The 14,100-nt window shown below is 46.9% G+C and overlaps 1 protein-coding gene across 2 annotated transcripts; it reads left to right on the forward strand.

Moving 5' to 3' along the window:
• Positions 1-3,864: 3,864 nt before the first annotated feature.
• LOC125507797 (pentatricopeptide repeat-containing protein At4g18520, chloroplastic) lies at positions 3,865-10,129 on the forward strand. Of its 2 annotated transcripts, none has more exons than XM_048672302.1 (4): positions 3,865-5,957; positions 6,482-8,630; positions 8,714-8,777; positions 9,751-10,129. In XM_048672302.1, the coding sequence occupies exon 1, from the start codon at positions 4,092-4,094 to the stop codon at positions 5,955-5,957; it is 1,866 nt and encodes a 621-aa protein (XP_048528259.1). In that variant the 5' UTR covers positions 3,865-4,091; the 3' UTR covers positions 6,482-8,630; positions 8,714-8,777; positions 9,751-10,129. The 2 variants fall into 2 exon arrangements, with proteins under 2 accessions (XP_048528259.1, XP_048528258.1); XM_048672301.1 differs by having other exon boundaries at positions 8,595-8,630.
• The last annotated feature ends 3,971 nt before the right edge of the window (positions 10,130-14,100 follow it).

Raw genomic sequence — 14,100 nt, forward strand, 5'->3', positions numbered from 1 at the left:
TATTTTCTTTAGCCCTGTTGGTAGTTGTTTAGCCGCAGTTTAGGGGCAGTCAAGGGGTTACTTGAGGTAGAAATTAGAAAGCTAGCTAGCGCTCAGTTACTGTAGCTGCAGCAGTACAGGTAGAGCAGCGGCAGTAGGCAGCGAGCAGCAGCGGCAATGGGGAAGCAAGGGCAGGGCAGCGGCAGCACGGCGAGGCCGGCCGAAGGCGGGCGAGGCCAGAGGTGGGTGCGGCCACACACTCAGCGCACACACACTGCACACACACACACCGCACACACACACACACGGCCGCTCGGCCATGGCCAGCAGTAGCAGCAGCCGGCCGCGACGGCTAGCGGCAGCACGCGTGCGCGGGGGCGGCCTGGGGCGAGACAAGGCGCGGTGAGCGCGCACACGCACGGGGAGCGGAGCTCTCGTCATGGCGGCGAGCGGCGGAGCGGACGCCGAAGTTCGGGCGTTGGTGGTTACGGCGATGTGGGGGCACGTCAAGCGACGCGGGGAGCGGCGTTAGGCTCCTACGAGCTCCAGGAGCTCGACTACGAGCTCGGACGCTAGCTCGGGCTACGGTGGTCACGGCGGCGAGCACGTCTACGGCGACGAGTATGGCCATGACGTGGTCGGCGGCTACGAGTGCGGAAATGAGCAGGGGAGTAAGGGGAGAAGGAGAGGAGCTCACAGCGGAGCCGTAGGCGTGCTCGGGGAAGGTCGGGGTGGTCGGAGCAGAGTAGTTGGGCGGTGGCGCGCCGGCGACCGAAGAGGAAGGAGCGCTCGATCCCAGCGATGCAGAGGCGCCCAGCTCGAGCCATTCGGTGTAGTCGAAGTAGAGGAGCGAGGCGGAGCTAGTGGACATGGCGGGACGATGCGGGCTGGCTAGTGGCCGCGGGATGGTGACGGCGATGGAAGCGCTCGTCGTCGAACAGAGGAGGAGATCGAGCGAGAGGAGAGCGAGTGCAAGTGCGGCCTAGGGTTTGTCCAAGGGGAGTTCTCGGGGTCAAGTAGGACGCCGGGAGGGATCGGATGGCCGCCACGCAAATGGTCATGACCGGCGGATGGCCGCCACGGCCATGCTGCCTCCCCTCTGTACAGTACAGAGGTAGGGGAGAGGCCGGTGGTGGGCTTGGGCTGCACTATTCATATGGGCCAAAGTGCACAGCAACACTTTCTCATTTTCTAATTCTGTCAAACCTTTTGTCTCAGTTTTCCATTTTTAGGCACTAAATGATATTAGTTCTACAAGATACTACACCTATGATTCAAATACAACATTTTGGGTGTTACAAACAAGGTTCCATTTTAATTGGAAAGGTTTAAACGTTTGTTCATTTTGAAAAGGCCATTTAATTTACTGTTGGTCAGTTTGTTAATTTACTACGAATTTATTTGTGAGCCAAATGAAGTTGGTTTCAACATGACAATTGATCAGGGAAATTTATAAAATAATATGAACATTTTTATTTTACTTATTAAAGAATTAATGATTTGACTTGCAATTTGATTATGAATTTAAGTTTGAGTTTTTTATCCAAGGGCAATTAAACTTGGCAATCATGGTGGCATGGCATCATTAGGTTTGAATTACTGTAGCATGATTGCCGGGGTGTTACATATTTTCACCTCGGTCATATTGTCGTAGTGCTTAGGCGAAGCCCTGTGTCGGTAACTTCATCATCACCGTCAACACGCCGTCGTGCTGATGGAACTCTCCCTCGACCTCAGCTGGATCTAGAAGTTCGAGGGATGTCACCGAGCTGAACGTGTGCAGATCGCGGAGGTGACGTGCGTTCGGTACTTGTTTGGTTGGATCGCGAAGACATTCGACTACATCAACTGCGTTACTTAACGCTTCCGTTTTCGGTCTATGAGGATACGTAGACACACTCTCCCCTCTCATTGCTATGCATCTCCTAGATAGATCTTGCGTGATCATAGAAATTTTTTTGAAATACTGCGTTCCCCAACAAAATTGTGATCTTATTATTAATACAACTGCCATCCTATTATTAATAATGAAAACTGGCATCCTTTTAAAATAAAACTACCATGGCAGGTTAATAAAAATGACATATTCTAACAAGTTAAAATGCCATGGTCAAAACAGTGAAAATGACAGGCTACCTATAATGAAAATTTACACATGACAACACTAGAACAAGTTTGTTAGAATAAGCAACAATTTGCCCTGTTAAAAACATTATATGTCATGACAACTATATGAATTTGCCAGGGTAAAAACATATTTCGCGTGCGGACATTAAGGAAAATTCTAGAGAAATTGTCATGTTAAAACATTATTTGCCATGGCCAACTCTAGGAATTAGCCATGTGGACATTGTTTGCACATGTAAACTTGCCATATACAGTACCTAACACAAAAATGCCATGTGATCAATACAAATTGCTCTAAAAAAACATGTTTGGTTAAACAAAATTAGAATGTGTTGAATTAGCCATATGAGATTTCAAAGATTTGCCATGCCACCTTGCACAAAAAATGCCATGTATTGTAGAACAAAAGCATAATAATCTTGCTATGGATCATTGCCATTGTTTGGTAGCACTGGAATCACCAGCTAGAGCATACAAAGACCAGTAGCAAAACACCGCCGGGGCAAAATGAACATGCTCGGCAAAGCACTAGCTAGAGCACTAGTCAGGCAAAACTGAACACAAATTGCCATAAATCAAACAAAAAGAACTTTGGACATGTATAAAAATGAACATGTGAAAATTTTATGGTTGAAAACTAAAAAGAGTGTGGCAGCTACATAAAAACAGCACAAGCTAAAACTCAGACCGTGGCAGTTTTGACATTGAATTGCCCATGGCAATTTCTTTTAATTCTACACGTCAATTTTTTCGTAGTCCCATGCATTTTATATGCAATCATGGCAATTCCCCTCTAAAAACCACACAACCCTACCCCCGTATCACTACACGAAGAATGGAAAAAATCGAACAGCAGAAAACTTAGAGAGAACGGCACAGGTGCAAGGAAAAGAAGATGTGGGGTCAACCCTCATGAGTTCCAATGGCGTCGGTGCGATCATCAGCCTTCCTCTCACCTCGATAGCGTCGCAACAAATTAAACGGGGGCCTCCCTGGTACCCTCGCCCTCATCCCCGTCACCACCTTGCTCCAGGCCTCCTCCTCCGTAAAGGCCGGCCGCAAGCAACTAGCGAGCACCAGCATCCAGCGCTCAGTGAGACGCATCTCTCGGGGAGGCGCGCCATGTCGGAGATGACCTTCCTCAGTAGTAGATTAGCCTCCTTTGTCCCGGCCTCGAGAAGGCTCGCTGTCGTCCTCAGCTCCCACCATCATCGCTCGCCATCCGCGGCGGTCACCGTCGACAGGCTCCGTCGTTGCGACCTCATAGAGTTTGAGATGCATCGATGATGAGTGCCTAGCCAGTGTGGAATCTGACGGATTATGCAGTGGTCCCCGTTGAGAACACCGGCGCGAGGTCTCCCTCCCTCTCACTCACTCACTCACCCACTCTATGTGCTCGGAAATGGGATGCGAAGGGGGAGGAGGGCACCCGATGTTGATTGCATAGGGCGTGTACGCGTCCTGTGTGGTCAGGTTCCCGCGAATGGGCTGGTCCTTCTGACGTTACACTGAGATGCTTTAACATCCATGTTTTCAATCCAACGGTTAAAAAGGCGTTCACTCAAAAAATCTTAATATTTGATGTCAGCTAGATAAGATTTCCGAAAATCTAACATCAGACTCTTTAGCCCAGCTCTTGGGAAAAATATTAACTCTTGTAAACCCTGGTCCACTCGCTGGACAAAATCCACGGAAGAAAGGAAAAAGAAAACAAAAACCCATCCACACCCACACTCGCCGGAGCGACGCCAAGCAACACCATCATCGCCTCCGGCAGGCAACCCCAGTCTCCCCATCGTCACCTCCAGCTACTTCACTCCCCCACCCTCCGCCGCCGGTGCTGCGCCGCTTGCTCGCCGCCCCCTAGAGCGGGCGGGGGACCACCAGGTACACCACTCCGTCCGTGCCTGGTGTTGTCTTCCCCTCGCTCCTCTTCCGGCTCTCTGATTCGACCCGCGCGCCGGAGCTGGGAGGGAGGAAACCAGATGCTGTTCTGTTGCTCTCTCTCGCCCCCAGGAATCCAAACTTATCCGCTCCCACCATTCCAGCAGCAGAGCAGCTCCCCGCGGAAAGTACGCAGCTCCGGCCGGCACAAGAGCAGCAAGGCCGAGCATCAATATTTCAGGGCGCAATCTTTCCGGGCGCGGGCCAGGGACCAACCTTTGCGTGCTCAAGCGCATCCAGATGGTGGCTACGGCCCTCCGGAGCAAGACCCTGAGGCGGAGGGGCACTCGCCAGGCTCCCCGGACGCGGAGACGCTTGCTTCCTGGTTGCGTTCTTGCGGCACCGTGGCCGATGTTCGGCGAGTGCACGGGGTTGCTGTGCGGTCGCCAGATGGTCCGGGGATTTTTCTGGCTAATAATTTGATCACTTCATATGTGAGGTTCCGTGAGATTTCAGACGCGAGGAAGGTGTTTGATGAAATGCCTGACAGGACCGTTGTGTCGTGGACGGCTATGATGAATGGGTATCTGAAGTCGGGCAACTACAGTGAGGTCGTCAGGCTGTTCTTGGACATGATGGCCAGCGGGGAGCGAGGTAACAGCTTGAGTTTCGTTTGCTTGCTGAAGTCTTGTGGTGAGCAATCCAATGCTAAGCTAGGGCAGCAGGTCCATTGTTGTGTTGTGAAAGGAGGGTGGAGCAATGTGATTCTGGATAGTGCCGTTGCACACTTCTATGCTCAGTGTGGTGATGTTGCCAGTGCTTCAATGATGTTCGATAAGATGACCTCTCGTGATGTCATCTCGTGGACAACAATGATCACGGCTTATGTGCAGCATGGGCATGGGGATAAGGCCCTTCAGATGTTTCCGGCGATGATCTCTGAGGGATTTCACCCTAATGAGTTCACCGTGTGCAGCATCCTCAAAGCTTGCGCAGAAGAGAAGGCTCTAAGATGTGGGAAGCAGCTGCATGGTGCTCTTGTGAAGAAGTTGTTCAAAAATGACATCCATGTCGGCAGTGCTCTTGTTACCATGTATGCCAGAAACAGGCAAGTGTCTGATGCTCAGGCAGTGTTTGATATGATGCCTAGAAGAAACACTATTACATGGACTTCTCTGATCTCGGGCTATGCGCAGAGTAGCCAGGCTGAAAAGGCTATCATGTTGTTTCGACAGATGAAGACGCGACGGGTGTCTGTTAACAACCTTACCATTGTTGGTCTTCTTAGTGCCTGTGGCTCCATAAGATCACTCAGTCTTGGTAAGGAACTGCATGCACAGGTAATAAAGAATTCCATTCAAGAGAATCTTCAAATTGGGAGTACGCTTGTTTGGTGCTACTGTAAATGTGGAGAGTATACATATGCTGCACGAATTCTGGAAGAAATGCCAGACCGTGATGCTGTCTCGTGGACAGCTATGATTTCAGGCTACAATAGCGTTGGTCATAGTGCCGAAGCACTTAAGTCATTAGATGATATGTTATGGGATGGTGTGACTCCAAATACCTACACTTATTCCTCCGCTTTGAAAGCCTGTGCGAAACTAGAGGCTCTGCAAGATGGAAGGAGGATTCACGGTGTTGTTAACAAGACTCCTGCCTTTTCAGATGTGTTTGTGGGAAGCTCATTGATCGATATGTACATGAGGTGTGGAAAAGTTGACGAAGCTCGACGAGTCTTCAACGCCATGCCAGAACACAACTTAGTAACATGGAAAGTGATTATTACAGGATTTGCTCAGAATGGCCTCTGTGAAGAGGCTTTTAAGTATATGTACCTAATGCAGCAACAAGGGCATGATGCTGATGACTTTATGCTTTCAAAAGTTCTGACATCATGTGGTGATCTTCAATGGAAGTCAGACTCCATCTCTTTTTCTGGCTCGAATACTGGTTCACTCAGATAGGTAAAGTCTACTGTCTGAGTTAATTTCATGGGATTAATTTGTACAGAGTTCTTGCAGTTAGCTTAACTATTTATGCTACTAGTAGTTCTCCGCGTACTCTGTATCGGTTATCATGGGATGTGATTGCTTTTGAGATTGAGCAATTACACGAAAAGAAATATTGATTTATTTTATTCTGTTTCCTGCACTAGTGATGCTAGGTAATTGATATTGTTTATTTACTGTTAAGAGTTTTAGTATCTGAATTCCAGAGTTGGTGTATTCTACCGGAAAGCCAAGTTTCAAGCAATAATAAGATTGCAACACATTTAAATTATGTAGCACATGTGAGGTTTTCTTTGGGGTAATATGGAGGATGCAACTGTTATATATTGTTGAACCTTGCATTTGATTTTACGCCAATTCTGTTTTTTTTTGCTGCAATGTTTTCAGAGTTGTCTTGCTTAAACAAATGAAATTTTCTTGCAGCAATTATCTATCTCAAAATTATCACTGAACTACTACTTTTCGAACCCTAATCCCAGATTTGTACTTATTGTGCTAATGTTATCATAAAGCTGCACATTTTACCAGCTGGACAACTATGAACCACATGGCATGCACATGTGGCTCTGCTGACCTCAGAGTGGTTAACCTGTTGGCCTATTGTTGCAGCTCATGCTAAAAAAAGGTGTAGTTTCCTGGTAATATGTGCGGAGAATGCGTAGTTTGTGAATATTTTTTCAAGAAGCATATTTCTTTTGTCTTGGTTGATGCTATATGTCAATTTAACATGTTTTCTAATGTTTTTCTCACTAAATTCTGTTCTTGTTAATGGAAAGAATCTAAAACCCCCAAGATGTTACTTAGATTCAGAAAGTTTCCATCCACTTCATCAGTTTGTTGCTTGAATAGCTGATTCTTGCTCTAATGTTTAGCTTATCATATAATGTAATCAGATACAAACCCTTCTTATTTCTGAACACTTGGGAAAGGTGATGACAGAGATAATGAAACAAGAGCAAATAATTGATGGAGTAAAGCCGTTGCAATAGTTATTCTAATGAAATGTCATATGTCAAAAGTATTAGTAACAACCAGCCTGTTATTAGTTATCCATATACTCATCCACATCAGATCCCCTGTCTGGCCACTTCTTTCCTATTTTCTTCATCATCGAACAGACAAACAAACTTTAAGAACACCTTTTGTGCTTCATCTTCTAAGACATTGCTTGATATTGTTACATTGTGAAGTAGATTGCTATATGAGTTTCATGATGGATACAATTATTGATGATTTCTGCATTGAAGTCACACACTACAACTAAAAGGAGAATGTTAGTTCCTTTTCCAGTACCGTATGTATTTTTGTCATGGAAATGCAAATCTTAGAATGAATACTTAATGCATGCGTAAATAGTGAAAACATTTGTGACAGAAACACTGGATCTCCATATTAATATATCTGACATGAGTACAGTGTGAAATGCCAATTCTGTTTGTTCTTGGCTTCACTTATTCTGGTTTTGTCACTGCCTTGTATTGTTTGTAGAAGTAAAATTGCCCATATCAACATCAAGTGTTTGGTTAATGCTATTGCATGGTGCATGAATACAGAACATGCGCCTGTGTCATTTCTCTCTGTTTATTTTCTGGATGCATGGCAGATAAATTGGCAAAAACAAGCACTTCCATATTTTTTATGGTGGCAGCTGTTTGGCATGACTCCCAGCTCCAAAAAATCTAGGCGCTGGAGCTGGGGGTATATTAATGGTGTTGACATGAGCCTTCTTTATTCATGTTAGACTGAAATTTGTGCTAACGGTAGTATGGTACTTTATTTAGCCTACAAACTCCAGGTCCTGCAAGAAACAGGGAGTTGGAAGAGCTCATTACCTTAACTTGTCTGTGGCCCCGGAGGACAGTTCAATTTAGTTCAGCAAACACTAGGTGTATGCAATTCATGACTAACCTCTTTAAGTTTGTCTGAACTTCATTTGGATCATATAGCCTAAAGAAATTGACACCTTTCACTTTGGGAAACCAAAACAAAACAATTAAAGTGATTTGAAATAGTTGGAATTTGAATGACTGTAAAGTTCAGTTAAATATACAGAAGTGTGATGCAGTTCTTGACTCGTACCTTTGAAGCGCCTAGATCATAAATTCTGACTACAGAACATGTGGAAGCTAACAGATTTTGCTTTAGGATAGACATGATACATCAATCTAATGAATCCGAATATGTATATTGTGCAGTTTATAAAACCAAGTATTGAATTGAATGTGATAACCCTTTTTGCACACTGTTCTATTGCCTTCTATCTCATATTGCATAATTTCAGTTTTCTCCTCCAAACAATTCTTTCAATCGTCGCGCTGCTTGCAATTGGTTATATAATTGCTACATTGTATAAACAGAAGATCTATGTTAGCGATATATTGCCTTATACAACAGCATGTATGTCATATATGTGCCCCACGTGAGGTCTTTCAACATGTTTCATCTATCCTCAATGAGTATGGATTTTCCCTACTGGAGATTCCATGGACACTATAAACCTGTACTAGTCTTTGTATTGCTTCACACAATAACTTGCTATGTGAATGAACAGTTATTTGCTGATTATTTTATTTTGTCTTCTACTTCTTGAAGCCGGCCTTAGAAAGTCAGACGGAGAGTCATGCAAAGGTGTGTCCGGCTCAAGTGATTCTTTTTTACATTTAACAAACTGAGTCCTAATCTCCCCCCCTTCTTTTTAAAATGGATAATAGGGCTTACAGATGCAAAAACATGGCAGTTACAGAAATGGCCAATCTGGATGCTGCAGAGGAAAAGGTAAAGATAATTAAATCTGGGTTTGATCTAGTTTTGGATAGACTGATGGTGTTCGGTAATGAGGAATGATACTGTGGCAGAAAAAAGAAAGAATGCTACAAGAATATCTGCCCTTTCCTTGTTCTAATTTCTTTTATTTTACATCAACTTTTTTTTTTAATATGTAAAGAAGTAAAAAATTCCCAAATTGATAAATCTCATGAATGCTTTCAGATGCATAATATAATCTTTGTTTTGAGGCTCGTTTTCTTGACTTTTGACTGTGCTCATCTTGCCCTAATCTCGAGTCCAGGCCACAACCTGGAAATGACAGCCTTTTCCTTATGGTATGGCAGCACATTACACAAACACAAGTAACCCATTATACCTTAATACTGATTTTGGTGCATCATCACCAAGCAGCTTTGCCTACACCTTATGGCAGCACAAATGGGTCACTAACTTGAGTACAAAGTGATGGTTCTGATGCTGCAAAGCTGGGCAGCTTTTTAGTAGCATATTCAGCCATATTTATAGAGTACAAGTCATTTTGTTCTAATGGACTTTGGCTACTGAACCTGGACAGGTTCAATCTGCTTCTAGTGCTCATCAAGTTGTGAGCTGCAAAATATCTAAATTATAGCCTACAAAGCGTAGTGTGTGTTCAGGCACACATTTATAGAAGAAACTAGATTTTGCTACTAGAACAGCCAAGCAAAAAATAATAATCAATACTTGTCTTTACGGATGGGAACTCTATTTATTTAGGCAATTCCTCATATCTGATGCACTCGACAGCTACCATGGTTGGTTTGCCTTTTGCTTTGAGTTGCCTGCAAATACATATCACCTGTTGCAATGCCATGACATTCCAATTATGGTTCATCTCTGTCATCCTAATGTGTTTCCCATCAGGGTTTTTTTACCAAAGAAAAGGGGTAAATACAATAAAAAGCAGGCTTAATTAGCTTAATAACATAGCTGAACTGTGTAGGTTCCAAGTAATGTCAGCGTTGGGACTTCACCAAGGGGGCTTGCGCATTATTGTTATGTCCAACACCTTGGTGTTCTTGAATGATCTGTTGCATCTGAAATTTATTTGGTGCGTGTGAGAAAGATTCTGATAGAAGAAGATGCAGTGTAACATAATCATTATAGGCAATAACAATACAAAAGCATGCTTCAGTTGCGATGTTCGTGCCATGCATTGTGCTGGTTCAACAGCTTTTTATGTTGCTTAAGCATGCTACTTAAGTACTACACTGCAGTAACATCATTCGTATCTAATGAGACACCAGTGTTGTGTATTGATCAACGTAATACATCTCAAGCGAAAGGCGCTGGCTGGAAGTATGGATGTTTCTGTGTTTTTTTATGATGTACCTCTAATGAAATACTCCCTTCGTCCGGAAATACTTGTCATCAAAATGAATAAAAAGGAATGTATCTAGATGTATTTTAGTTCTAGATATACCTTTTTTTGTCCATTTCGATGACAAGTTTTTTTGGACGGAGGGAGTATATGACAGGCTGCGAGAAAGGAAGTAGGTGGAGGATGGGATCCCACATGTACGAGAGAAGTTTTATCCTATATCGGACATCAGTGTTACAAGCCCGGTTTCCTGTGAAGCCTATGCAAGCTCAGATCTTAGATCTGGGCTTAAATATGGACAACTCCGTGGCTCTCTGAGTAGTAACTTAACTCCGAATCATACACTTGGTCCAGCGCGAAGAATCTCTCCACTTACAAGCAATAATCAGCCCAGAAGGTGCTTTATTGCTGCTGCTATGCTACTTGTGTGTAGAAAATGATTTGGTGCATCGATAATTATTGATCGTGCACTAGGCACATATATATAGGTACAAGGGGTGCGACCGGTGTCTTGTCTCCCAAGATACAAGTACATACAGGGGGAGAGAGACACTACAGGTGTGACATACAGAACCCAGACCTACGTACATGTACACATATTCAACACCCCCCTCCCCCCCCCCATAGTCGAAGCGTCGCCGGTGACGCAGAGACTGGACCGAAATCCCTCAAACGTCGAGGTGGGTAGTCCCTTCGTCATGACATCGGCGAACTGCTGATCGGTGGGCACATGGAGAACTCGAACATGACCAAGTGCGACGTGCTCCCTGATGAAGTGAATGTCGAGCTCAATATCTTTCGTCCGTCGGTGATGGACAGGGTTAGCAACGAGATACACCGCGGAGATGTTGTCACAGTAAACAAGCGTCGCCTTGGTAACCTCGCATAGTAACTCCTGAAGTACCTGTCGTAGCCAAGAGCACTCCGCGACGGCGTTGGCCACAGCCCTGTACTCAGCCTCGGCGCTCGATCGTGAGACCGTGGGTTGTCGTTCAGACGACCATGAAATCATAGAGGGCCCAAGGTAGACACAGTAGCCGGAAGTGAAGCGGCGAGTGTCGGGACACCCAGCCTAGTCGGCGTCGGAGTAGGCGACAAGGCTGGTGTCAGGTGATGCCGTCAGGGTGAGACCCATAGCTGTGGTGCCACTTATGTACCGAAGAATATGTTTCACCAGAGCCCAATGAGTGTCACGAGGAGCATGCATATGAAGGCACACCTGCTGGACAACATACTGAATGTCCGGACGCGTCAGTGTGAGATACTGAAGCGCACCGACGATGGAGCGATAGAAGGGAGCATCGGACGCCGGAGAACCCTCGACGGCGGACACCTTAGCCTTCATGTCGACATGCGTAGGAGCAGGCTTGCAGTTAAGCATGCCCGCTCTCTCTAGAAGCTCGTAGGCATACTTCTGCTGGTGCAGGAAGAAGCCAGTGGCCCGGCGCACAACCTCGATGCCGAGGAAGTAGTGAAGAGCTCCCAAGTCCTTGAGGGCGAACTCGGTGCCGAGGCAAGCTGTAATCTGCTGAATGAGCGCTGGCGAAGAAGCAGTCAGGATGATGTCGTCGACGTATAGGAGGAGGTATGCGGTGGCGGGACCCTGGTGATAAACAAACAGGGAGGCATCGGACCGTGTGGACCGGAACCCCTGCTACTGAAGGAATGCCGCTATCCGCTGGTACCATGCCCGAGGCGCCTGCTTCAACCCGTAAAGAGAAAGGGAGAGCAAGCACACATGGTCCGGATAGTCGGTGTCGACGAAACCAGTAGGCTGCTGACATAACACCTGCTCGTCGAGATGGCCATGCAAGAAAGCATTAGACACATCGAGCTGGTGGACCGGCCAGGCGCGAGAAACAGCGAGCTGGAGAACAGCACGAATCATGCCCGGTTTGACAACCGGGGCGAAGGTGTCGGTGAAGTCCACGCCGGCACGCTGGCGAAAGCCGCGCACCACCCAACGCGCCTTGTAGCGCTCAAGGGAACCATCGGGGCGAGTCTTGTGGCGGAAGACCCACTTGCCAGTGATGACGTTGGCACGGGGAGGCCGCGGAACAAGCTGCCACGTACGGTTGCGCTGCGGGGCGTCAAACTCCCCACACATCGCAGCTAGCCAGTTCGGATCCCGAAGGGCTGCGCGAGCAGAGGTGGGTAGCGGAGACGGTGCTGAGGTGGATGCAGCACAAGCGTACTTGTCCGACGGGTAGCGCGTGCTGGGACAAAGTGTCCCTGATGTGGAGCATCCCACGTTCATCCCCATGTACACTCAGACTACTCTCCAAGCCCTAAGAGAACATAAGACGAGACCTCATCTATACACCATTGGACATAAGGTGAACTCGCTCCTTTTCGAACCATCACTTTCCATACGTGAGACATGGCTACTACCTCAAACATGTGTGCTATGCATGACCAGGAACCAAGAGGAAGACCATGGACAAGAAGGCGAGGACACCAAGCACGAGGAACGAGAAGAAGAGCTACGGAAGAAGCTCCAGCCACTGGACGACCGGTCGGAACCGGACGCCCGACGCCTGGAGACCCACCGGACGACCGGCCCGGACCGGACGACCGGCAATCCCGCACCCGAGCCAAACGAGCGGACGTCCGACAAGTCCCGGACGTTCGACACACTCCAGCGACCGGACGTCCGACCGTCTCCGGAAATCCGGCGCCACGTCAACCGAGCCAAAACGCCGGACGTCCGACAAGTACCGGACGACCGGAGCCTCGTGAGCCACCGGACGTCCGGTACCCGTCGGACATCTGACGCCTGTTTGTGCACAGTGTATCGGGCCGAGCCCATGTATCCCTTCGCCCTCACTTACCCCTTCGTGGCCCTAGACTATATATACTCCTCCACCTCCACCATTTGAGGGTTAGCGTTGGTTTAGCTCATACTTAGAGATAGAGCTTCGCTCATCCACATCGGTTCTACTCCTCGTGAGAGACCGTGGCCTCTTCGGAGAAGATCCCTTTGGATTCAAGACCTCCTTTTGGAGAAGAACATCAAGACCTCCTCACGGAGAAGACCGGCTACCTTTGTATCGTCCGTTGTTGACTTTGGATCTTGTATCTCACCTTTGTGTTCATCGATCTAGCGCATGTGTGATCTATTCTTGTTGGTTGAGTGATTCTCTCGTGTTTCCTCTTGTGTTTCCCTCGTTTTCCCCTCGTGTTCTTCGTGTTCTTGGACGGGATCCGCTCCTTTCGTGAAATATCGGCCCCTAGGGTTCCTACCCTACATCATCTTGGTATCATGAGCCACGTTGATCACGATTTCGGAGCCTCCCCCACCGTTTTCTAGCCTTCTTTTGCTTGATTTCGTCCTAAATTTGAAAATCCCCACCAAAAATAGCCCCAATTTTTTTTTGTGATTTGTTGGTTTGATGATGTTTTGTTGATTTTGATCCATGGATTTGCTTGGTTTCGAGTGGATCTAGCATCTCCCCAAGTTTCTCCATCTTTCATCCACGAAATCTCATCAATTTTGACCCCAAAATCCCCAAATTCCACCCAAATTTGCGTCCCGAATCTCGGATCTGGAGTTGACCCCGATACATCGGACGACCGTCACCTTACCGGACGTTCGGAGCCGTAGGAACCACTGGACGTCCAACCTTACCGGACGACTCCAGATCCGAGATGACGGTCCCTAAGTAGCCTAAACACCTTAGGAGACACAACCCAAGCAGAATCAGCGGATTTCCGACCCGACCGGACGTCCGGCGACCGGACGACCGTTTTTTCCGGACGTCCGCTTCCTGTAGATATCACCTTCGGCTATTTTTCTTTCGGCCATAACTAATTCATCCGAACTCCGATTTTCGCGTTCTTTAGCTCGTTAAAAGCTCTTGACATCCCCCTTCCCACAGAAATACCACCAACATCATTTGACTCCATCAAATTTTCTGAAATTTGGCAAGTTTGCCTAGGCCCTCCACCATATCATCCGCTACACCACCATAG

Source organism: Triticum urartu, chromosome 5 (assembly GCF_003073215.2).
Source record: "Triticum urartu cultivar G1812 chromosome 5, Tu2.1, whole genome shotgun sequence".
In the NCBI taxonomy this organism is placed as follows: domain Eukaryota; kingdom Viridiplantae; phylum Streptophyta; class Magnoliopsida; order Poales; family Poaceae; genus Triticum; species Triticum urartu.